The 26,248-nt window shown below is 37.8% G+C and overlaps 1 protein-coding gene across 2 annotated transcripts in view; it reads right to left on the bottom strand.

The window, feature by feature from the left end:
- TMEM135 (transmembrane protein 135) overlaps positions 1-26,248 on the bottom strand; it is a 192,861-nt gene that overhangs the window by 164,031 nt on the left and 2,582 nt on the right. For both annotated transcript variants that reach the window (XM_036426250.2, XM_036426249.2), the window contains exons 2-3: positions 11,424-11,551; positions 9,124-9,216 (exon numbers count right to left, since the gene is read on the bottom strand). In XM_036426250.2, coding sequence (XP_036282143.1) covers positions 9,124-9,216; positions 11,424-11,551 — 221 coding nt within the window. The remainder of the gene's footprint in view (positions 1-9,123; positions 9,217-11,423; positions 11,552-26,248) is intronic.

Below are 26,248 nucleotides of genomic sequence, written 5' to 3'. Positions count from 1 at the left end.
GTCTTATTATTAATAGGAAGAACACTACAACTTGCTATTAGTCTATATCATCAATTTTCAACTGGTGTGTCACAAGAATTTTTAATGCAATACCTAACTATTTAGTAAGGGGCATTGACTTGGTTTCCCTTAGACTGTTAAATAAAAATAATAACAACAGCCAACACAACAATAGTCATCTGATGTGAATGAACCAAAATTATACCTTTTTTTTTTTGTCAGATTGATGAAAAATATGTTTTGGTATGCTGCAGAATTTTAGTAATTAGTTTATGTATACCAGTGTTTTTCAACCGCTGATGTTGCCTGGTGTGCCGTAGGTGCAGACAAGACAAGAATTTTATTTTTCACTATTTTGTTTACTTAATATTTCATAATAAAGTAATTATAAAATACTTTCTTTGTGTTTATTTGATTCCTATTCAAGAGAATTACTTTATATATAGTCAATATAGGCACAGAGTTAAATTTTTAAACATTTTCTAATGGTGGTGTGCCTCGTGATTTTTTTCATGAAACAAGTGTGCCTTTGCCCAAAAAAGGTTGAAAAACACTGATGTATACCACAAAATGAAAACAAGTTGTAAATCGCTGTTTTACAGTATACTAGAGAATTCTAAATTTAATAATTTAGAATTCATCTTGACAAAAAGTCAAAGCCAAAACAATTCTAACTTAATGCAAATTTATTCAAAAAATCAGATCTTCTATTTGTTTCACCCAAAATACAATAGCTCATTAGATATGATTACAAATCATACAAAGTCACCTTGGTTCTACCTCCACTGTTAAGTGAGAAGTCAGGCACTAAGTAAACTTTCTAATGCCAAAGGGCAAACAAAACTTCAAAATACTCTACAAAAAAAAATGCATATTTACCAAGTTTACTTAATAAGAATTCAGCTAAAAACTAAAAAATAGGGACAATTTTATGCCTTTAGTTATTTTATCTAACTTATCATACATGAGACCATTAATGAAACATATCCTATTCTGTAGGAAATAGGTGTTTTAAGAGTTTAAGGGCAGAGTTCAAATAGCAAACTCTGAAACGTACCTGAGTTTCAATTATAAACATTTTTAGTATTCAAAGAAAAGAAAAAAAAAACTTTTTAAAAAATAAGTACCAATTGTCCAGGTCTTAATAATAACATTGTCAATGAAATCCTCTTGATGTCAGATCCAGTCTGATAGTTCATTATTTACAATAAAAGGGCTTAATAAGATTTTTATTATTACTAAAGCCACATAGAGATAGTTTGATTTACATGAACACGTTGAAATGAAGTTAGGAAATCAGGGTTTCAGTTAACTTTAATTCTCCAATATTCTGTATCACTAAAATAGGCAATAAAACTAGTTTTCTAATTTACATTTTTAAATATAAAAACTATTTAAAGAAAAAAATACTTTCAGATATCACCAATATGTAAACATCATACTGGACCTACTCTGGTTGAAAGGCCATGCCCACTGAGCCACAACTCCCTCCCAGCCCATCCCAAAGTCCCTCTTCAGCAGGTCCTAATGGACCTCAGCAGAACAACTGAATTCCACTGCTGCTCTACAAAGAATTTTAAAATCACTGATAAGATGACCTGTAAGGTGCCTTCTAGCTCTTCTTTTCTATGATTTGTACATATGAATTGAAATTTTTACAACTAGTCTTTACCAATCTTACCAACTTCTATCAAAAATTCTAAATGAAAGATGTTCTAATAGTATTTATTTTAAATCAATTATATAAAGAAAAATTAGGGTAACATCAATATCCAAGAGTCACACACAAGCAGAAAAGTTAAATCCTTCTCTTAAGAGTAGTGATATCTACTCTTACTAAAAGAATTATACATGAATAAGATAATATTCTTAATTATAAAACCAAATTAATTTTCTTACTGTGAAGATAGCATGACATATAGCATGACATGAAACTTGAAGATAGCAAAAATTTATGGACAAAATATATGGTAATTCTTTCATACTTATATTTATATTTACATTTAATTTCATTTTGGTCATAATTACTTTAGGAATTTCATAACTGCAACAGTGAAATTTAACAATTAACCCTTGAGTAAGCTTAGAATAAATAAGCAGTTTTTGATATTTTAATCTATGTCTATTTCTTGAGCACCCTGCAGTTTTAATTTACCTAAACTAGTACTAAAAATCAAAGCAAATTCCAAAGCAATTCCAAGAAACAAAATCCATCAGAACAACTTCTCTCTGAACCACAAACAAAGCACTTCCTAGAAAAAGAAAGAGAAGACTAGTTCTTAACAGCCCACCTACAGATAAACTAGATGTTACCAATGCTTCCTGCTGAGTTACTATGATCACAGTTCATTGTGGCACAAATTTTTTAAGAAACCCTGGAAACAACTTCAAAGCTTTCTCAGAACCCCATGGTGATGTGATTAAGATTTAAGTAAGCTGCCCTCTTACAGAGTGTCAAGAACTAGCTGGCAAAGCACACTTAATTCTATAAAGGGAGAGAGGGAGACTGGAAAAGATGATGGATATATATTATTTATGTGTATATATGTATGTATATATGTATGTATGTATGTATATATATCCACCATATGTGCATGTGTATATGTGTGTGTATAACCATATTGTATGTTCTTACTTGATTAAATATTTTTTAAAAACTCAAATTATACAATTGAGTCCAACATGTATAATCTCATAGTAATGATTTCACTATTAAATAACAGCTCCAGAGATTTAAAAATTAGGACTATTGCTGCTAATTGGAAAATAATACTAACCTCCCACATAATATTTCTTCCACTCTTTCATATATATTACTAATATTTATTTTAAAAGAGACAGAATGCATACATGTTTCAATTGACAACTAACTCCTTAAATGTTATTGTTTTCTAACTTCTAAACTCATACCTTGTATTCTGGGCTTTTATACTGTGATCTTCTCCCATAGCTTCAATGACCACTTATAAGAAAAAAAACACCCCAATTTTATTTTTATAACTGCAATGCTTCTCACATTTCAAGCTGCCTATTGGATTTCCACATCAACATATCATTGATTTTCCTTGTGACTTAAAGGTACAATTACAAACTTCTTTTCCCTAAAGTAAAAACTATCCTACCTAATAAAAGAGTAATATGCAAATTAACCATCACTTTGCTCAAGCCACACCCAACAGCCACACCCAGCAGCCAATCAAAGCAAGTATGCAAATTAACCCCAACCAAGATGGCTGTAGCCACAGAGAGCAGTTGAGAGGCTGGGGTTTCAATAGAGGAAGTCAAGCTTTCCACACACCCTGGCCTGACCAGGCCTCCACTCAAGGATACAAAGTTTTAATGATAGAAGATGAATCCCAAGAAAAATGGCGGCAGCCATGGAGCTGGAAAGAACAGGCTAGGGTTGCCCCTGACAACAGAGGAAGCAAAGCTCTCCACCTGCCCTGGCCAGCCTAGGCCTCCCCTTGGGCTACAAAGTTTCAATTATAGAAGATACATAAAACCAAACAGAGATGGTGGCAGCTGGAGTGAGTAGGGAGCTTGGCTCTGCTCCAGGCTACAAAATTTCAATTGTAGAAGGTAAATAAATTCCAGATCCCAGGGCCTCGCTTGGGTCACCGAAGGGGGTAGAGGGGCGGGTGTGTGGCTGGCTGCAAACTACCATAGGCCCCTCACCCAGGCCACTCCATGTCCCAAAGGAACCCCCACCCTGATCCGGGACACTCTTCAGAGCAAACCAGCTGGCCCCCACCCATGCACCAGGACTGTATCCTATCTAATAAAAGAGTAATATACAGATTGACCATCACTCCAACACACAATATGGCTGCCCCCATGTGGTCAAAGATTCTGCCCCCATGTTGGCACAAGATGGCCACCACAAAATGGCCAGTAGGGGAGCGCAGTTGGGAGGCACCAGGCCTGCAAGGGAGGGCAGTTAAGAGTAACCAAGTCTGCAGGGGAGAACAGTTAGGGGTGGCCAGACCTGCAGAGGAGGGAAGTTGGGAGCAATCAGGCTGGTAGGGGAGCAATTAGACATCAATCAGGCTGGCAGGGGAGTGGTTAGGAGGTGATCAGGCTGGCAGGCAGAAGCAGTTAGGAACAATCAAAAAGGCAGGCAGAGGAGCAGTTGGGAGCCAGCAGTCCTGGATTGTGAGAGGAATCCCAGATTGGAGAGTCTGCAGGTTGGGCAAACAGGATGGCAAGGGAGGAGTTAGACATCAATCAGGCTGACAGGGCAGTGGTTAGGGGGTGATCAATCTGGCAGGCAGAGGTTGTTAGGGGCAATCAGGAAGGCAGGCAGGCGAACAGTTGGGAGCCAGCAGTCCTGGATTGTGAGCCCAGTAGGATAGGGCCTAAACGGGCAGTAGGACATCCCTCAAGGGGTCCCAGATTGGAGAGGGTGCAGGGTGGGCTAAGTGACACCCCCCCATACAGACCATGCACAAATTTCATGCACCAGGCCTCTAGTAATATTAATATGCTTCATTTCAGTCACTAGATATAATAATTTTAAAATATAAATAACTTCAACCTTTACAAACTAATTATCATCTATTAAAGGATTTTGATGCTTAATTTATTAAAATATTTAAAATTTGATTAGTAAGAAATAATTTTTCAAAACTATAAAAAAGTCTAAGTTAACTTTTACACAATTCCAGATAAACACAGACCAGACTTCCTTAAAACAGAGCAAAAATACTTGTTTTGTTATGTTTAAGGTTAATCCCAAAAACATTTTTAAAACCTGCTTTATAAAAAAGTCACTAGGTTCTGAATAATACTAAAAAATTAAAACTTAAAGTTTTAATTAGACCCCAAACTAGGACTTGTGGTTGACACATGCATATCTATACTAATAAAAGGGTAATATGCTAATTTGACTGGGAGACCTTCCAGATGAAGCCAGGGCTGCAAGGGAAACCCGAGTGCCTGCAGCGGCCAGAGGGAAGCCTGGGTCCTGGGTGCCTGCCGGTGGCCAGAGGGAAGCCCGGGTCCTGGGTGCTGGAGGGAAGCCTGGTGCCAGAGAGAAGCCAGGGTTCCAGAGAGAAGCCAGGGTTCCAGATGCCAGAGGGAAGCGAGTCCCCGCGGCTGGGGGAAGGCCTACTCTTTTGTTTGTTTTGTTTTGTTTTGTTTTGTTTAAACCAACAGGCCTTTAATGAAACTGCTATCAGTTCATTCAAGGCTGCCCAGATGATTTCAAAAGCAATGTGGCAGAGTGTCTATTTCCCAGTGATAAATGCATGTTCACTGCTAATGGTTTTTTTTTAATTTTTTAAAATATTTTTTTTCTTTATTGATTAAGGCATTACATATGTGTCCTTATTGCCTCATTGCCTACCCCCACCTCCACTCATGCCCTTACACCCCTGTTGTCTATGTCCATTGGTTAGGCTTATATGCACACATGCAAGTCCTATGATCGATCGCTCCCCTTTATTCCTACCATCCCCTACCTTCCCTCTAAGGTTTGATGGTCTATGGATGCTTCTCTGTCTATGGATCTGTTTATATTCATCAGTTTATGTTGTTCATTATATTCCACAAATGAGTGAGATCATGTGATATTTATCTTTCTCTGATTGGTTTATTTCACATAGCATAATGCTCTCCAGTCCCATCCCTGCTGTTACAAATGGTAAGAATTTCCTCTTTTTTACCTCAATATAGTATTCCATTGTGTAGATGTACCACAGCTTTTTAATCCACTCATCTGCTGAAGGGTACTTAGGAGGAAGGCCTACTCTTGCACAAATTTGGTGTATCAGGCCTCTAGTGCACCATAACCCTCAATGAAAAGAACTAAAGAACTATTGTATTTCTAGGCATTTATTGCATTACCTAATAAACAGAAATAAATCAACACATATCACAGAGTTCAACTGCATAACAATCACAATAAGGTAAAGATCAATTTTTCTTCAGCAACAAAGGTATAGTACTTACAGAGAAGCTAGACTTAAAATTTTTATTAGGTTTTTAAAACAGTAAGACCATTCCAATTAATATTTAAAACAGGTGTATAAGCTTTTTGTGAATACTTAGTGTCTACAAACAAAACACTAGGACAGTAGCTCACTTAAATGAAATAAAACCAAAAAGTGTCTTTTTTTTTTTATAAAGTTCACTATCAAAAGTAAATAAAAATAATAGAAAATAAATTAGTAACCAAAATTCAAGTAATCACATCACTTCCAAGAAACCTCCTTATGCTTTAAGAAGTTATAGTTTTTGCCCATTGAATGTGGCTCAGTGGTTGAGTGTCAACCTATAAACCACAAGGTCATGGTTTGATTCCCAGTAAGAATACATGCCCAGGTTTTGGGCTCAGTCCCTAGAAGGGGGCATGCAGGAGGCAGCCAATCAATGACTCTCTCATCATTGATGTTTCTACCACTCTTTCTCTTCTTCTCTGAAATCAATATATATATAAATATATATATAAAGCCTAACCAACAGTTATGACCAATCAGACAACAGGCCGGTAGCTATAACTAACACTGACCACCAGGGGGAAGACACTAAATGCAGGAGCTGCCCCCTGGTGGTCATTGTGCTCCCACAGCCAACTTCCCACAGCCAGCCAACCTCCCATGGTTCCATCCCTCGGCCAGCCGGCCCAATTGTCCCCATTCGGGACTGGTAGAGTGGCCCCAACCAGCCCTGATTGCTGGCCAGTGCATGAATCTGTACACCAGTCCAGTAGTTTTTGTTTTGTTTTTAAAAGAAGCTATAGCTTTTAATATCAATAGCACAATTTTAATTGGTGTTATATTTAAACAAATGCTGTTCTTCAAAGAAACATTTAATTACTTTAAACTAAAATTATAAAAATAAGATCTATGTATGAGTGAAATATTTTGAGATCATATTTCCAAAACCAATATTCATTTTTAAATTGATTAAGAACCACCAAAATAACTGTCATTACTCATGAGCAAAAAACAATAAGGATACTTAACACTTAACCTAACACTGTGTGTCAAGCACTGTTTTAAGCACTTTTACCTTATTAACTTATTTAATCCTCTGAATAACTATCTGAGTAAATTATCACTACCCGTTTTTCAGGTAAGGAATAAGCCATGGAAGTCACACAAAAGGTGGCAGAGCCAGCTAAGCTGTACATTGAACAGCTCCATAATACATACGCTTAATTACTATATATTCTGAACTGTCCTCTCAAGTAGGATAACCTATGTTTCCAGCACTACTGACTTGATTATGATGTGGTAATAGCATCTACCAATCCTTTGATTTTAAAAAATTTTAGTAATCCAAAAGACTTATGATATAATCAAACAGAGAAACACAAAAATGTAGATTCTATCTATCTATCTATCTGTAAAAAGAAGTAATATGCAAATTAGGCCAGGATGCCATAACAGTCACAAGAGGTCAAGAGTAGGCTGTGTACTCAGGTGAGGCCCAGAGCAGAGACGGAGACAGAGAAAGGGGGCCTGCCCAGGTCGCCGCACCGGAGTGGACGCAGGCAGGGGGGCCTACTCCAGCCGTAGTGCACCAGCAGTTCCGTCTCTGCACGTGAGCTGTAGAGGAAACACCTTTCGGACTGCTCATTGGCTAAGCTCCAGGTACACCACTCGCAGTGCTCTTGGTAACTTGAGTAATAAGAATCCAAGAAGGTGATCTAGCATTTTTCCACCTCCCTCTTAGAGAAAAAAAAAATGAAGGTCCACTGCTGGAGGGGCTGAGAAATGTCATATCCTGCCCTACCTGGTTTGGCTCAGTGGATGGAGCTTCGGCCTGTGAACCATAGGGTTCGAGTTCGATTCTGATCAAGGGCATGTACCTAGGTTGCAGGCTTCTACCTGGCCAGGGCCCAGGTCAGGGCTCATGCAGGAGGCAAATAATCAAAGTGTCCCTCTCCCTCTCATATTGATGTTTCTCTTGGTCTTTCCCTCTTTCTTCCACACTCTCTAAAAATCAATGGAAAAATATCCTCAGGTGAGGATTTAAAAAAAGAAAGAAATAAATGTCATATCCTATGAAAGAAACATCTTGAAATGCCTAAAGAAAGTTGTCATTTTTTTCGTGGTGAAGGGACTGGAGTTGGAGTTGATGAAAACACCTTGGTGGCTGCAGCAGCTGGCAATGGCAATAGCAGTGGGGTAATGGGGCCTTTCTCTGATCATCCAGTCACCTTCCACAGAGGAGTGGCCTAAGCTGTCAGTAGGACATCCCCTGAGAGCTCCCAGACTATGAGAGGGAGCAGGCTGGGCTGAGGAATCCACTCTCCCTCCCCCCAGTGCACAAATTTCAAGCACCAGGCCTCTAGTTTGTATAAAAAATCATTAAAAATGGTTTCTGGTGGTATAAGTAAACATTTGGTTATCTAATAAGATTTATCTTATCATTGGATCTTACCAGCAGATTGATGATTACACTAAACATTTTCATAAACTGAAAGATGACCTCATCTTGATTAATACATGACCCCTTAATACATGACCCCATCTTGATTCTCTGGGATAAAGATGGAATCAATGCAGTTTTCAGCAATAATTACTCATGAGATGACAAAAAAATTTTGTACAAAAGCTTTAGCTCAACTGTTTAGCTGACTGAACAATTATGTAAAAGTTTGTAGCATTTTATAGAAATCTCATTATTTCACATAGAACATTTTTCAGGTTGAAAATACTTTTTTAAATAAGGTGCCTTAAAAATTACAATTGATTTAACAAAGGTCACTTGATGACCCTGAATCAAATTAAAAATCTAGATGATAACAAAAAAATAACTTGTTAATTTTCTTAGGTGTGATCATGGTATTGTGATTATGAAGAAGATTTTTAAATTACAATTTGTGTATGCCATATCTTAGTTAGGCACATCAAAGAACTCTAATTTTTAATAAATCAAGATTAATTGGTATGATTGCTCTATGTTAATCTTTATATTTTTAGGCTTAATAAATATAAATAATAAAAGTATAAAGTTCAATTTTCCGTAACATATCTGCAAGACTGAAAAAGATATATGGAAATATTTCTCATACCAGGACTAAAGTAAACAATAAGCAACTAGAAAAGAAAATTCTAGTTGACATGGGGGACAGTAAATCAGTTCGATTAAATATGTAGATATGTAAAATTTTACCTGCTTTTTCTTTCAATTAGAATGGCCACATAAGATGCTGGCAAAGCGGCACCAAAGCCAGGACTCCATGAGTAGAATTTTCCAAGTATCCTCCTGAAATTCAAATTTGGAATGTTCATATGAAATTTCTGGTTTGTTATTATAGTTATAAATTTCTGTTATTACAAACAGAAGCTCCCCTTCTCAGTACACACTCTATCGAAATGTCCACAGCACCTCTAACTCAACATATTCAAAGACAAACTCATGCTCTCTCTCTCCTTCCTCATGAACTTATTCTCTCTCCCCTATTTTCCTAGGTTACTGGCAACAACTACCTATCCATGCATAAGTTTCATCAGTAGGATATGCCAGAAGCTAACTTGGAGACATCCTTGGCTTCTCTTTCTCCCTTACCCTATACATTAAAAATTATTTCATATGCAATTAATCTCTCAAATTCCACTCCAACCTACTGCCCCTAGTCTTAGATAAGACCCTCACTATCTCCCATCAGACAATAGCAAACTAACAGACATCTCTCCTCCAATCATATTCATTTAGTAATTCCTGGATTCAACATCACTCGCTATGCAAACCCTCTGTGTTCTCAACTTCCTTATCTATCAAATGAGAAAAATATTGTCAATCTCATATTGTTATGAGGACTACATGAAATATTTCCTAGCACCATACACAGCTCATGGAAAATACAAAGAAAATGTTAACTGTTATTACAATAATCACTATCATTTTTACACATAATATTCAATAAATGTCTCTCCCTCTTTGCTTCTATCACCATTGATAACTCTTTCTTACAGCACTTACTAAAAAGTGTTTCTACTTTAGTTATATGTTTATATAATTTTTCACTTACTAGAATATGTCCTTTGAAAGTAAGACACTGCATAGTGTCTCACACATCATATAAAACCATTAGATGCTTAGATTTTTAAAGAGAAAAAAAATGGAGATGTTAAGAAGACCTTTTTTTTCCTTTCAAAGACAATATGTTCCTGAGATACCCACAAATAAGGCTAAGAATCAAAGATGAAATGATCTTTTAAAATGAAGCTTAGCTTTAAAGAATCAGAAAACCTACTAAGCAAATATAAATGGGTATTTCCAAAACGGACATCAGAAACCTTCTGCCTGAGAAAACTGTATAAATCCAATATAAAATCCACAAAGAACTTAAGAAGTTACTGAATGTAAAAACTAAAGGAAAATAACTCAATGATTCAATTACTGGAGAAATACAGATGTTACCTTATTATAAGTAGTTTATGTTTCAACAACTTAACCAAATAGGTTCATGGAACCTAAAGAAATATGCTGCAATAGCAATTTATTATTACTATAATTTTTTAAAAACCTAGTTATCTTACAACTTAGTTTTAGAGTTTTAACAAATGTTAGAAACTTTGCAGAGACCACCTGATAAAGAGTTTCTTACACAGATTTCCAGGTCAATTTAAAGACATGACATACTCACAATACTACTTACTATAAACCTTATTAATTATCTTATGCATAATCTGAACATTTGTAAGTACTAATGTTCTAAGGGAAATATCTCTAAAAAACATTTGGAAATATTTTTAATTGTAGCTAAACTATACCTGCAGAACTTTGAATGACATTAAATTGGATCACACTAATATGAGAGCAATATAAAGTTAGTATTTTAAACTTAACAGATTAAAAAGACACTAACTTGGGCTTTCAATATTCAGTAGGAGAAAGATAAAAAGTAAATATTTAATAAATATAATGTTAGGCATATCACAGGACTAAAAACTGAATTCCAACTACATCTACATTGTTTGAAGCATGTCTCCAAATAAGGTGCATAAGACTGAATCAGGACCAAAAGTTTCATCAGTAGGATATGCCAGAAACTAACTTACTGTTTTATATTTAAACACGGATAGTTTATAGTCCTTTTGAAGTTATTCATTGCATGTGGACTTAACCTATATTATGGATAACTGCTTTGAATCCATTATTAATGAAAATGAAAAGTTAAAAAATCCTCATCAACAACTTGGTAAACACAGTAACTCAGAAAAATGTGTGATAAAGTAAAATACTTTTGCTATTTAATCACAGCAGTAATTTGAAGTTTATGTTACATCTTTAGAGCAAGAGGCGCACAACTCCTGGTTTTACAAGCTTTCCTTGGGATAAATAAATGTCATTTCACAAAGAGGGGGAAAAATAAAAGCAGTGACCTGCACATTTATATAAACATCTGTTCGTTTCCGTTTCAACACAGGAATTTTTATTAACCTCCACTAGTGATTATGAGTACCAACCTTAAAATGCAAAAGAAGGCCATATACAAGGCCCCATTAGCAGTCAGAAATGAAGCAGATTGCAGGATCTCGGGGAGTAGTCTGTGTAAATAATAGTCTAATTTTCGTTTCCGGAGAATTGCTGCAATCTGAAAGAGAAAGTCTTTCTTTAATCCAACCAACTTTTCCACTTAAATTAGGACTTAGATGGAAGCTACTGAATAACAGCATATATTTTTAAATTAAAGTAAAAACTGGTATTTTACTGGATCCTCTATAAAAAATATAATTTCTGAAACAGAAAACACTTTAATTTATTGAAGGAATAATGGGTTAAAAAAATATACACAAAGGAATTATGACATAGGCCATAAAATGAGTAACCACCAAATGTTGAGGTAAATACTTATGCCTTAAAAAAAACAGTTTAGCCCTGGCCAGTGTTGCTCAGTGGTAGAAAGTCAGCCAGCCCACCTAAGGATCATGATTTGATTCCTGGTCAAGGACATGTACCTGGGTTGCAGGTCCATTCCCCAGACCGTCAGGGTGTTTGTGGGAAGAACCAATCAATGTGTCTCTCTCACATCAATGTTTCTCTCTCTCTCCCTCTCCCTCCTTTTCACTCTCAATGGAGCCTGTTGCTCAGTGGTTGAGTATCAACCAATGAACCAGGAAGTTAGGTTTTGATTTCGGTCAGGGTGCCCAGGTTGTGGGACAGTTCCCTTGGGGGTTTGCAGGAGGCAGATCATCAATGATGCTTTCTCATTGATATTTCTCTCTCTCCCTCTCCCTTCCTCCCTCTGAAATCAATAAAAATATATTTTTAAAGTAATAAATAAATAAATGGAAAAATATAAAGTGAGGATTAATAAGAAAAAAGTTCTAAACAAAAAGTTAAATATAGCCCAGCCGGTGTGGCTCAGTGGTTCATCATCAACCTATGAACCAAAAGGTCATGGTTCAATTCCTAGTCAGGGTACATGCCCATGTTGTGGGCTCAATCCCCAGTAGGGGTATGCAGGAGGCAACCAATCCATGATTCTCTCTCATCATTGGTGCTTCTATCTCTCTCTCTTTTTCTTCTTTTCCTCTCTCTGAATTCAATTTAAAAAAAAAAATTTTAAGAAAATGAATACTATATGTTAAGTGGAAAAAATAAAGTGTAATTCAAATTGAAGTTGAATGCTAAATTAAAAATCCGTTACAGATTTTATCAGCCTGGATATTAGAGAAAATCAAGGACAGAAATCAGAGAAACTCATTCAGTTATTCAAATATGATTATTATATGACAAAAAACATACTAGCTATAAAAAATTATGAAAAGTAAAATAAAATGAATGATTTTTGTTCTACTGAAGGCATAAAAGAAAGCAATGACCCAAAAAATAAATGCATATTAAGAATCTAGCATAATATAATATATGTTGGTATATGCTACAAAACATAAACAGGCACAAGTTCCTGTACAGAGGATTGCAGAAGTTTCACAGAAGTTCTTCTTTAAAGAATAACTCTTTTGTATTTTTTAAAAATATTTTCTTGTTGATTACATACATTTCCTTTTTCCCCCAATTGACCTCTTCCAGCCCATCCCCACCCCTTACGGCAGGCCTTTCCCACTGTCTGTGTCCATAGGTTATACATATATGCCTACAAGTTCCACCCACTTGCTCCTGCCTTCCCTCTGAGATTCAGCAGTCTGTCCCATGCTTCTATGTCTCTGGGTCTATTTTGTTTATCAATTATTTGTTCATTACAATCTACACATGGGTAGGATCATGTGATACATATCTTTCTCTGACTGGCTTATTTTGTTTAGCATAATACTCTCCAGGTCCATCCATGCTGTTGCAAATGGTAAGAGTTCTTTCTTTTTTACAGCTGTGTAATATTCCATTATATAGATATACCACTGTTTTTTTAATCCACTCATCTGTTGATGGGCACTTGGGTTGTTTCCAAATCTTATCTATTGTAAATTGTGCTGCTATGAATATAGGGGTGTATATATTCTTTCTGGTTGTGTTTCTGATTTCTTAGGATATATCCCTAGATATGGGATCACTGGGTCAAATGAGAGTTCCATTTTTAATTTTTTGAGGAAACTCCATATTGTTTTCCACAGTGGTTGTACCAATCTGCATTCTCACCAGTAGTGTACTAAGGGTCCCATTCCTCCACATCCTTGCCAATACTTGTCATTGGTTGATGATAGCCATTCTGATGGTTGTTATACCTCATTGTCATTGTAATTTGCATCTCTCAGATAAGTGACTTTGAGTATTTTTTCATATGGCTTGTGGCCTTCTATATGTCCACTTTGGAGAAATGTCTATTTAGGTCCTTTGTCCATTTTTCAATTGGATTGTTTATCTTCAGTTTGTTAAGTTGTATGAGTTTATTATATATTTTGGAAATTAACCCCTTATTGGATGTATCATTGGCAAATATGTTCACCCATGCAGTGGGCTCTCTTTTCATTTTGTTAATGGCTTGTTTTGCTATGCAGAAGCTTTTTATTTTGATGTAGTCCCATTTGTTTATTTTCTCCTTCATTACTTTGCCCTAGGAAATGTATCAGTGGACATACTGGTATGAGAAATGTCTGAGATTTTGTTGCTCACAGTTTCTTCTAAGATTTTTATGGTTTCACAACTTACATTTAGGTCTTTTATCCATTTTCAGTTTATTCTTGTGTATGGAATAAGTTGATGGTCTAATTTCATTTTTGTGTGTGTACCAGTCCAATTTTCCCAACACTATTTATTGTATGTCTTTACTCCCTTGTGTGCTCTTGCCTCCTTTGTCAAATATTGAGTATAATGGCTTGGTTCAAAATTTGGGGTTTCTGTTTTGTTCCATTGATCTCTATGCCTGTTCTTGTGCCAGGACCAGGCTATTTTGAGTACAGTGTCTTTGTAGTATAACTTGATGTGTGATATTGTGATTTTTCCACCTTTGTTCTTCTTTTTCAAGATTATTGCAGCTATTCGTGGTCTTTTTGGTTCCAGATAAATTTTGGAGTATTTGTTCTAAATCTGTGGTCTGCCATTTGTAGGGATTGTGTAAATCTATAGCTTGTTTTGGGTAGTATAGACATTGTAATGATGTTGACTCTACCAATTCATGAACATGGTATATTCTTCCACTTGTTTATATCCTCCTCTTTATCTTTTTTCAAGGTCCTGTAGTTTTCAGAGTACAGGTCTTTTGCCTCCTTGGTTAAATTTATTCCTAAGTATCTTAATTTTTTTGTTGCAATGGTAAGTGGATTTTTTTATTTTTTTTAGTTTCTTTCTGAGAGCTCATTATCTATTAATATAATAATAAAAGCATAATATGCAAATCATCAGAATGACTGAACAGCAGAAAGACCATCCAGACGTCCTTCCAGATGACCACCCTATGACATACACTGGCACCAGGACAGCCAAGATGGGTTCAATACAATTAGTCAGGGGGCCCTGCCATCACCCCACGATTGCCCTAAAGAGGGAGGCCCAGACTACCCTATGCCCTCTGCGAGGCAATCATGTAGCCCCAGCTGGGTGGGTGGGGTCTCCCTCTGTAGGGCAATCAATCTTGGAGCCCCACGATCAATCACCCCACAGAGGGAGGCCCAGGCCACCGGCCAGCAACGCTGTAGTGGGTGTGTGGGCCAGCCAGCTATTGTCCTGCAGAGGGAGACCCAGACCACCCACGCAATCACACCCCATGCTGTCATCCACAAAGGAAGATGACCGGTGGCGGTGGAGGGGGAGCAGCGCTGCACAAATGGCAAGCAGTGGCACCAGCAGGAGTGGGGCCAGCTGCCAGAAGCAGGGGAAGAAAAGCCCCAAAAGACCCTGATCGCTGGCCAGGCCTAGGACCCTACCTGAGGGGTCCGGATTGCAAGAGAGCACAAGCCAGGCTGAGGGGGACACCCTTGTCCCCCTGTGCACGAATTCCGTGCACCAAACCTCTAGTTAGTGTATAAAAATGCCATGGATTTCTGGGTGTTAATTTTGTACCCTGCTACATTGCAGAATTCATTCACTCAATCTAGTAGTTTTTTTTATGGAGTCTTTAGGGTTTTTCTATGTACAATATCATATCATCTGCAAATAATGACAGTTTTACTTCCTCCTTTCTAATTTGTATCTCTTTTGTTTTTTCTTCTTGTCTTTATTTACCTTTAAATGGGTGAAGACAAACTTGTTAAGACAGTTTGTCTAACATTTGTAACTAAAATTTTCTGACTACCTTAACTAAAATATAGATTTTATTAAAATAGAGATTCAATTTCAGAGGATCTGTTAAGGTATTTTTATGGTCTGAAATGTTTTATTACTGACATTAGCTTCAAGTTTAAGTAAACCCAAATTCTAAAGAGAAGAAATCAAATTCTTAACCCGGGCATTGGATTTAAAAAATCATCAAATAGCCTCTCTTTCTGACTGGTCTCGTACATATTCACTTCATATATATATTCACATACTCACTATGTCACTTCATTGGGAAAGCCTTCCCAAACCCACCACACTAGAACACGTCCTCTTGTAACACTCCTGTATAAAACCCTGTATTTTTTAATAGCACTTATCACAGTTAAATCTGTGTGTGTGTGTGTGTGTGTGTGTGTATCTTCCCCTTAATTATAATGTCCACAAATATCTCATCTCATTCCCATGCCCTGGTATTTCTGACACATTGTAGGCAATCTGTAATATTTTAAAAAAATAAAATGAAAAGAGTAAGAGGAAATGAAATTCAAAGTAAAGTAAATAGTTGTTGTACATACTCCATGAGCTCCAAATGGAACAGTAAGCACAGTCTGAAACTCAGTCTGATCCTGATTAATTCAATGTCTTCTGGGCTTGCGAGTTTTTGAAATACAAGTCTACTTTCTTCAAGGTTTAGAAATCAAGAATGATCCGAACAAGCCTCCTCTGTCACTACCAACAGATACAAAATCCTTCAAAACAACTCCCAAACTGGACTAATCACAATCCAAACTCTAAAGATCTAGTTAGAATCAAGAAACAAAAGCAACCTGACACATGTAATGAGTCAAAAGACTATACAAAATAAATGTTAATAAGCTGAAAACACTGTAAATTCAGCATTCTTAGAAATAAACCTGCTCTAATCTGATGACACTTGATCTAGCATTCTTCCTTCTTTTCATAATTTCATGCATAAATTCATTTCACTGAATATTTTTCAATACTGTTAAAAACAAAATAACTTAAAACCTATATTCATTCACTTGAATTATTGATTCTACCCATGTATAATTATGAAATCCTCATTGATTTGTATTATTAATTCATAATACTAATTTGAATAACAAATAAATAAGGTCCATTAACAAATATTTACTATCAGTGGCCTAGTGCACAAAATTTGTGCACATTAAAAGGGAATTAATTAGAGGAAATATTTGAATATTGCTATTTGACCTTTCTCTATAATAGAAGTATCAGAGATGAAAGAAAATTAGAAAAATGTATATGAAAATCTCTCTCCTGTCAGAGTCTGGGGCACATCTTGGAACCTAGGGTCAAGTCCCTGCCCACCATCTACACATTCTTCGAAAATACCTAACACCCAGGCTCTGCCAGCCCCACCCCCATCAAGCTCCTCCAGACGAAGGGGGGCGGGTGTTTGAAGCCTCAGATCCCTAGGCCCAGAGTTGGGGCAGGAGGTGTAGCCTGAGATCTCCCAGCCTGGCACCAGGGCAGGGGGTGTAACCTGAGGTCCCCCATCAAGGCCAGCCAGGTGGGGAGTGAGGCCTGAGGTCCCTGTGAAGACCTGCGGGGGAGGAGGGCGTGGCCTGCAGTCCCCTGTCTAGTCCTGCCAGAGGCAGGGGGCTCAGCCTGAGGTTCCTCGCCCTGACCTGGTGCCATGCAGCCTCAGGTCCCTGCTGTTTGGCAGTGACATTACAGAGTCCTGGCTAATTTGCATATTCCTCTATTATTAGTATAGATTATTAATACAGTTACTCCTAGTTTCCCAAGATAAAACAGATTCATCTCATATTAAGCATGAATAAAAACACACAAAAAATATCTCAAATCACAACACTCTTTTAGAGAAGATCCATTAGTACAAAGGAAGCTAGGGTTGGTGATTAATCAAAAGACAATTTAAAAGTCTTAGGGTCAACAGAGATTCACACACATCTTCAATACAACAGAATGTTATGATAAAATATTTTAAGACTCTTAATTATGGAAGCATCAAATATTATAAATTAGTATGTAGCTGGTATAGTCCTTGGGAATGTAAAGATATTTCACATTCACTATACTATACAAGTAATACAAGAAACTGTACCAACACATTTGAAAAGACTTTACAAGACTTTTTCTTTAAATCTTTGTTAAGCAGTCACTTGAATGAACTCCCCTTACAGGGGTCCTCAAACTTTTTAAAGTGGGGGCCAGATCACGGTCCCTCAGAGAGCTGGAGGGCCGGACTATATGAACTACTAATTCCTACTGTAACACCTCGGCTGCGCTCACTGCCCAAAAAACCTGGCGGGCCGGATCAGACTCCTCTGCGGGCCACATGTGGCCCGCGGGCCGTAGTTTGAAGACGCCTGAAGCATAATGCCTGGTAGATATTCAATAAATATTTCATGAATAAATTATAAATCTATGTCAAAGTATTTTCATATTTTTAACAGTAATAAAGCTTATACAGATAGGTTTATGGAACATAAGTTTGCGTTCCGGACTTTTAACACAGGTCATCTTTCATAATCAATAAAAGCAATTACTTATATTGCTTATGCACAAATACGAGACAAGATTATTTTTCTCTAGTCATTCACGTGCTTTTTTGACAACTTGTTGTCCAATTTAAGATATTCCTCAGAAATCAAGAGCTCTGCCCTAAATAACAAAACAGATTACAAAAAAAAACAAAAACAAAACATAGTGTGATTATGTCTATTAGAAGTATATATGCGAAAGGGGAAATGGTCTGAAATGCAATCAACGTTAATTAGCGGCACGACCTAAATTCAAGTCCATGTTCTTCCCACCTCTTAACAATACTTCCAAAGACTCTCTGCTCAACACATCTCTAAAACACTCTCTTCTCAACTTCTTCATATCTAACTGCTGCTTGCTTTCTTGCTTCCTCCTCCACACATGAATATTCCTCAGGTTGTCTTCTCTTTCTAAACATTCAGTTGAAGGACCTCTCTTCCTTGTTGACCGACCAGCACTTCGAATTCTTAGGATATCTAAACCTGAATCTCTAGCCCCACCTTCTCTCTAGAATAGCACCTCTATGTTTCTCATTATCTTCTGGTCAATCTCTACGCATATATTGCACTAGTAGGTAAAAGTCAACAGGCCCTCAAGCAATCAACGTGTTTCACTGAAAATATGTACCTTTTCCCAAGGTACTAACTTCTACCATCCCAACAACAAGGCTTAAAATCTCCTGGCTTCATTTGATTATTTCCTCTACTTTACACCTGAGCCACTAAATCTAACAGGTCTATATATCACTGCCACATTAACTTTATGAAACAACTTCAAGCATACTATCCCCTGTTGGCAACCTTTATTGACTGCCTACTACATCAAGTAAAGCCTAAATTTCATCTGCCATTCCTCAAAGCATACCATATTCTATTCTACCTGAACATCTTTGCTCACCACCATTTCTACCTTTCCAAATCCTACTTTCCCTTCAAGGTCTGATATTAAACTGCCACCTCTCTCATTAAGTTACCCTTATCTCTCAGTCAAATGTGATCTTCTACCTATGATCTCTCAAACCATTTTATCTATAGCATACAGTATTTAACTCATGACTTTTTATTACAGGATAATACATGTTTAATCTTCCCACTTAGACTATAAACTCTCAATTAAAGAAGTATGCCTGGTGCATTTTCCCTTTCATTTTTTATTCTTTTTTTCTTCTTTCTTTTTTTTTAATTAATTCTCACCTGAGGATATTTTTCCATTAATTTTTATAGACAGTGATAGAGAGAGAGAAATATCGATGTGAGAGAAACACAGTGATTCGTTGCCTTCTGCATGAGTTCTGACCAGGGCCTGGTCTGGGGAGAACCCTACAACCTAGGAACATACCGTATTTTTCGGACCATAAGACACTCAGGACCATAAGACGCACCAGTTTTTAGAGAAGGGAAATGAAGAAAAAAAGATTCTGAAACAAATAGTGTCCTAAAATATTTTATGTGCATTAAAACCCAACATCACAGTCATAAACACATGTAATCAACCCTGTAAAGTAAACAGCAGCATTTAGAACCATTTTAGAGCCGGGCAAGCACACAGAGACCACACAGAGCCGGGCAAGTAAAAAAACTTTTTTTTTAAAGTATATGTGTAGGCTATATTTGGACCATAAGACACAGGGACTTTTTCCCCCCACTTCTGGGGGGAAAAAAGTACATCTTATGGTCCGAAAAATACGGTACCCTTGATCGGAATTGAACCCAGGACCCTTCGTTCTGCGGGCCGATGCTCTATCCACTGAGCCAAACCAGTGAGGGCTCCAGTGCATTTTCTTATTCTCCACCATACAACATAGCACATAGGTGCTATACACAACACCCTAAAAATAGCAGACTCATTTAAATAACTGGTAAGTGAATAGGAAACAAATATTCCAATACTAATAGTGTAGGTTCAGCTATTATTAAGTCTAATCATCAAATCTCAGTCCTTCTCCATTAGTGTATATTTTTTAATCAATATTTATCAGCAAATAATCAAAACTATGTTTTAAAGAGTGAAAATTTATGACAAGTATAAGTTTCTAAATAGTAAATAAGAGGTTTGGTTATCCAAAATAATCTGTATCACAGTGAGTCAACTAGAGAGTTGGGTACGAAGACAACCTGATAGAAAACCTGTTACGACAGAGAGGACCAGTGTGAATTTGGCTCCCTCATTCCTCCAGGTGGGTTTCTCTCTCTACCAAAATGTTTTATTTTATTAGAGAGGATAACTGTCCCAGACAGAGGAGAACTCCTTTTGATTTGAAGAGAATTTTTTAATGAGCAGACAAAAGGAAATAATGTTGGCATTGAAAAATACTTAAGAATTTGAAGGCTTTTTAATTTTTTTTAATCCACCAAATATCTGTTTTATTGGAGGGAGGGTAAGAGATCAACCAAAGGATTTATATGCATGCATATAAGCATAACCAATAGACACAGAAGGAAGGGGGGTGAGGGCCTGTGCTGAGGGGGGGAGGAAAGAGTGGATGGAAGAGGTCAAGAGGGAAAAAGGAGACATATGTAATACTTTCAACAATAAACAAATTTTTTTTTTAAATAAAGTAAGCTGGGGGAAAAAAGAATCAACTAACTCAGAAATATGAACAGTAATGAGTCATAATTATTGAAATCCTATATTCCAATGTTAATTTTGTTTTCTTAATCTATGATAACTAAAAGGTCAAAGTAAGCCAGATTGGGCCAGGTATATTCAGAGATAGTTGCTACACAAATAGGTTGAGCAAGTGTATAGTGCAATAGTAAATCTTCAACTTCCAACTGTGAATGATGTACTGGAACTGTTCTTTGTACTCAAGAGATCAGCCAAAGAATAACAAACAAGTAACATATAAGAACAAATTCAGCCCTAGCCTATGTGGCTCAGTGAATAGTGTGCTAGCCTGCAGATTGAAGGGTTCTAGTGCACCTACCTCAGTTGCAGGCATAATTTCTAGTCAAGTGCACCTACCTCAGTTGCAGGCACAATTTCTGGCCCAGACCTTGGCCCTAGTGTGGGTAAAGGCAACCAATCAATGTGTCTCTCTCACATTGATGTGTTCCCTCTCTCTGTTTCTCCCCCTTCCTTCCATTCTTTCTAAAAAAAAAAAAAAAAAAAAAAAAAAAAAAAAAAAAAATCAATGGAAAAATATCCTCCAGTGAAGATTAACAACAGCAGCAGCAAACTAACTAAATAAATAAATAAATAAACAAGTGCATAAATCTTTAAAAATAAATAAATAAATAAAAACAAGTTCAACAAACTCAAAATGTCATATTAATGAACAGGAAAATTCATCATTTAATTGCTCATTTAAAAGAAAAAGACCAAATGACTGTTACATCTCCAAAGGATAACAAATACCATCTAATAAAAGAGTAATATGCAAATTGACCATACCTCTGCTACACCCACCAGCCAATCAGGAGTGAGTATGCAAATTAACCCAACCAAGATGGCTGCAGCCACAGAGTGAGTAGGAGGTTTGGTTTCACCAGTAATGGAGGAAGCCGAGCTTCCTGCACACCCTGGCCGGCCCAGGCCTCTGCTCAAGGTTACAAAGTTTCAATTATAGAAGAAAAATAAATCCCAGATTCCAGGGCCTCACTTGGGTTGTCGGGGGGCATGGCCAGGCCATCCCAACAGGGGAACTCCCACCCTGATCCAGGACACCCTTCAGGGCAAACCAGCTGGGCCCCACCCAAGCACCAGGCCTCTACCCTATCTAATAAAAGAGTAATATGCAAATTGACTATCACTCCAACACACAAGATGGCTGTTCCCATGTGGACATAAGATGGGTGCCACAAGATGGCCAGCAGGGGAGGGCAGTTGGGGGTGATCAAGCCTGCAGGGGAGGGCAGTTAGGAGTGACCAGGCCTGCAAGGAAGGGCAGTTAGGGACAATCAGGTTGCCAGGGAAGTGGTTAGGGGGTGATCAGGCTGGCAGGCAGAAGTAGTTAGGGACAATCAGAAAGGCAGGCAGGAGAGCAGTTGGGAGCCAGCAGTCCTGGACTATGAGAGGGATGTCTGACTGCCCGTTTAGGCCCAATTTCAGTAGAGGAGGACAATTGGACATACTAAAAGGGGTCCCAGATTGGAGAGGTTGCAGGCTAGGCTGAGGGACATACATACCACCTGTGCATAAATTTCGTGCATCGGGCCTCTAGTAGTAAAATAATCATCATTTACTCTTTGAATAGAAAGATAAGAGTTCCTCAATTCTACCCCTAAAGTAGGCTTCAAACAAAATGATCACAAGGGGAATAGTCCACATTATTTAAAAATTACATGATTTCCAAAAGTCAAATAATCCAGACAGATATTCTCAGCAGTTGGTATGATCGATATCTCCTCTCTCTCTCTCTCTCTCTCTCTCTCTCTCTCTCTCTCTCTCTCTCTTCCTGCCCATATGGCCTACAAAAGTCCTGCTTATTACCAAAATCTAAAAAGTCTCATTGCTGATCTCATTTCCTCTAAAACACCTGCTAATCCACTGCCTTTAAAAATTCAGTCCATACTATGTGCAAGAAGCACTTTACATATTTTATTTCATTAAATCCTCACAAAGATATCTAGAGTGAAAATTTATCTTCCTCCAATACTACAGACACAGAAATTGAGGCTAAGAATGGTTAGATCATTTGTCTGAGATTACCCAGCTAACAGGCAACTTGATCCCAGAATCTAGGATCCTGTTACCTAAGCCATATTAAAGTACAGAAATCCGAACAGCCTCTTGTAAGTGTAGTTACGGTTTACAGAATTGCCATTTTCCCCATAAAATGAAACTATGAGAACATAAAAAATAAAAATAAATATAAAAAAAATAAAAATAAAAAATAAAAAAACACATATTCAATATCACTGAATTGATTTCTTCAGTGAATGGTTTTAAAGTCTTTAGCAGCTAAAGACTGTCCATAAATTGTTTTTTAATCCTAAAAATTCCAGCTCTTACTTAAATTTCAATTGAGTCTGGAGATAATTAATTGAGCCTCTATCTCGTAACAAAATTGTTAGATTAAAAGGTTCAAAGGAAGTAAATATTAAGTAAACATTTTCATATTCTGAAAAAGGGTTTAAACACACATCTAAAGGTCAATTTTAAAAGCAGATTTTAATTCATTCTTTCCCAAAGAGTCAGCTAGAGGTAAATGTCAATACCCTTATCTGGTAGTCCTTAGTTAAGTCACCTAGGAATAGCAAAAGTAAGAAAGGTCTTAAAACAACCTGAGATGAGCCAGGACCGGTTTGGCTCAGTGGATAGAGCGTCGGCCTGCGGACTGAAAGGTCCCAGGTTCGATTCCGGTCAAGGGCATGTACCTTGGTTGCTGGCACATCCCCTGTGGGGGGTGTGCAGGAGGCGGCTGGTCGATGTTTCTCTCATCGACATTTCTAACTCTCTGTCCCTCTCAATTCCTCTCTGTGTAAAATCAATAAAATATATTAAAAAAAAAAAAAAAACAACCTGAGATGAGTGAACAAGTTTTCCTTCTTAGAGAAGGCACCTAAGAACTTGAACAGCATAGAATCCCCCTAAATGGACAATTGTGCATTCTAAATTTGCCATAAATTATGGAGGTACTATGCTTTCCTTAATTTTAGTAATAGGTTACAGTTTAAACACTGTAACCAGTGTTTCATATATGAATATGTGGCAATAACTAACCTTCAACAAAATATAACTTTCTGAAATACATTTTTGGAACATGCATAAAATGTTAGCATATTGTACAACATACATAGGATTCTTTTTTAAAAAACTACATGAAATGAATCAATGATGAAGATGGATGTTTTTTACAAATTATGAAAACACAGATTCACTATTAAAAAGATTTAGTGATCTACATTTCAACATGGTTTAAGCATTATAAGGCAAATACTAAGAACAGCTATGGACACCAAAATGAAAAAGAAGCATGAGAATAGATGCATTGAACCAAACAAGAAATATAAAAGGAACAAAAGCAATCAGTTTAGTGCAAAACATAAGGTTAATATCTACACTAATAAAAAAAAGATTATGCCCACCAGCCAATCAGGAGTTAGTATGCAAATTAACCTGACAAAGCTGTAAGGTTAATTTGCATACACAGGCACCAAGCGGCCAGGGGTAGGGCAGCCATTTACACATGCACCAGCACCAAGTGGCCTGGGTCCCAGTGACAGGTGTCCTCTTGACCCAAACTGCTCTGAGCCTATAGGCCCAGGCATAGGCCTGGAGCAGCCAGGGTCCAGGAACGACTCCAAGCCACTCTGGGCCTATACACACAGGCACGAAGCAACCGGGGGTGGGGCAGGAACACAACAGATGTTCCTACCCTGCAGCAGCTTGTGTGCACACTGAGTCAAGCGACCTGCATCCCAGGGACAGGCATCTTTGGGAGCCAGGCTGCTCTGAGCCTGTAGGCCTGCATGTAGGTCTGCAACAGCTCCCCAGGGTCCTGGTTTGCCCCAGTCGCTCCAGGCCTGCAGGCACCAAGTGGCTGGGGGCAGGGTGGGAACATCCCAGGGGCCCAGGCACTCCCAGGTGCTCTTGCAAGTGGCCGGGGGCGGGAACATCCACTGCAGCTAGCAAGCAAGCAGACAGCAGGGCCCTGCTTGCCCCTGTGGCAGCAAGCCAGAGAGTAGACAGCAGGGCCCTGCTTGCTCCTGGCTGTGGCAGCAAAGGGCAAGCAGGCCTCCACAGAGAGCAGACACCTGTGGTGGCATCAAGCAGGCAGGTCTTCAGAGAGCAGAGAACCAAAGGGAGGAGGCCTAAGCTGTCAGTAAGACATCCCCAAGGGCTTCCAGATTGGAGAGGGTACAGGTCACACTGAGGGACCCCTCCCCCCATGCACGAATTTCATGCATAGAGTCTCTAGTTTATAATAAAAAGCAAATATACAAGACACATTTTATAAGCTCCATAAAACACATAATTAAAAGTTTCCCCCTAAATCAGTTTGCCTTCAAAACTTCTATCAATGTTGGAAACAGCATCAATGGCTTGAAATCCTAGAAGCATAAACCAGTCAGCACACCACCCCTAATATTTTTTTAAAATATATTTTATTGATTTTGTACAGAGAGGAAGGGAGAGAGATAGTTAGAAACATCAATGAGAGAGAGTCATTGATCAGCTGCCTCTTGCACACCCCCTACTGGGGATATGCCTGCAACCAAGGTACATGCCCTTGACCGGAATCGAACCTGGGACCTTTCAGTCCCCAAGCCGACGCTCTATCCATTGAGCCAAACTGGTTTTGGCCACCCCTAATATTATCAGTCTCTATGTCCTGTTCATTTTTTCTGTGAAATACCGCTTGTCAAATGTCTCTAAGACTAATATTACCAGTCTCTATGTCCTGTTCATTTTTTCTGTGAAATACCTCTTGTCAAATGCCTCTAAGACTAATATTATCAGTCTCTATGTCCTGTTCATTTTTTCTGTGAAATACCTCTTGTCAAATGCCTCTAAGCCTGTCCTTCCATTCTCTCTGGCACTACTTTAGAACTGTGGAATAGCTCTTTACTCCTGAGCTATTCCTGAGTTTATTCATTCAGTCCTGTACTCATTCTTATTAAGCATTCACTGAGGTACTGTGCTAGCACTGAATACAAACCACCATTCTAACAGGAGATAGAGACATTGATTATAATGAATGCACTATTTTAATAATTGCAACACTTTATGAGGGCCCTACTATATGATAGCTGCTATTCCTACACCCTATTGCCCCATTTATGCCCTTACAATAGCCATAAACCATGCTTATAATAATCTTCTGCAAAAAATAAAAATTAAAAAAAATGGCCTAATTATTCAAGACCTATTAGGAACTAGAAAATATGTGATACAGCCCTAGCTGGTTTGGCTCAGTGAACAGAGTGCCAGCCTGAGGACTGAAGAATGCTGGGTCCAATTTAGGTCAAGGGCATGTACCGGCCTTGGTGAGGAAGGCAATCAATTGATGTGTCTCTCTTACATAGTTTCTCTTTCTGTGCCTCTCCCCCTACCTACACTCTCTCTAAAAATCAATGGGAAAACATCCTCTGGTAAGGATTAACTTTATATATATATATATATATATATATGATTTATCTTC

The sequence above is a fragment of the Pipistrellus kuhlii genome, unplaced genomic scaffold (assembly GCF_014108245.1).
Source record: "Pipistrellus kuhlii isolate mPipKuh1 unplaced genomic scaffold, mPipKuh1.p scaffold_m20_p_9, whole genome shotgun sequence".
Lineage (NCBI taxonomy): Eukaryota > Metazoa > Chordata > Mammalia > Chiroptera > Vespertilionidae > Pipistrellus > Pipistrellus kuhlii.
Note: the sequence above shows the minus strand (reverse complement) of the source record. Positions and strands in the feature narration are given on the sequence as shown.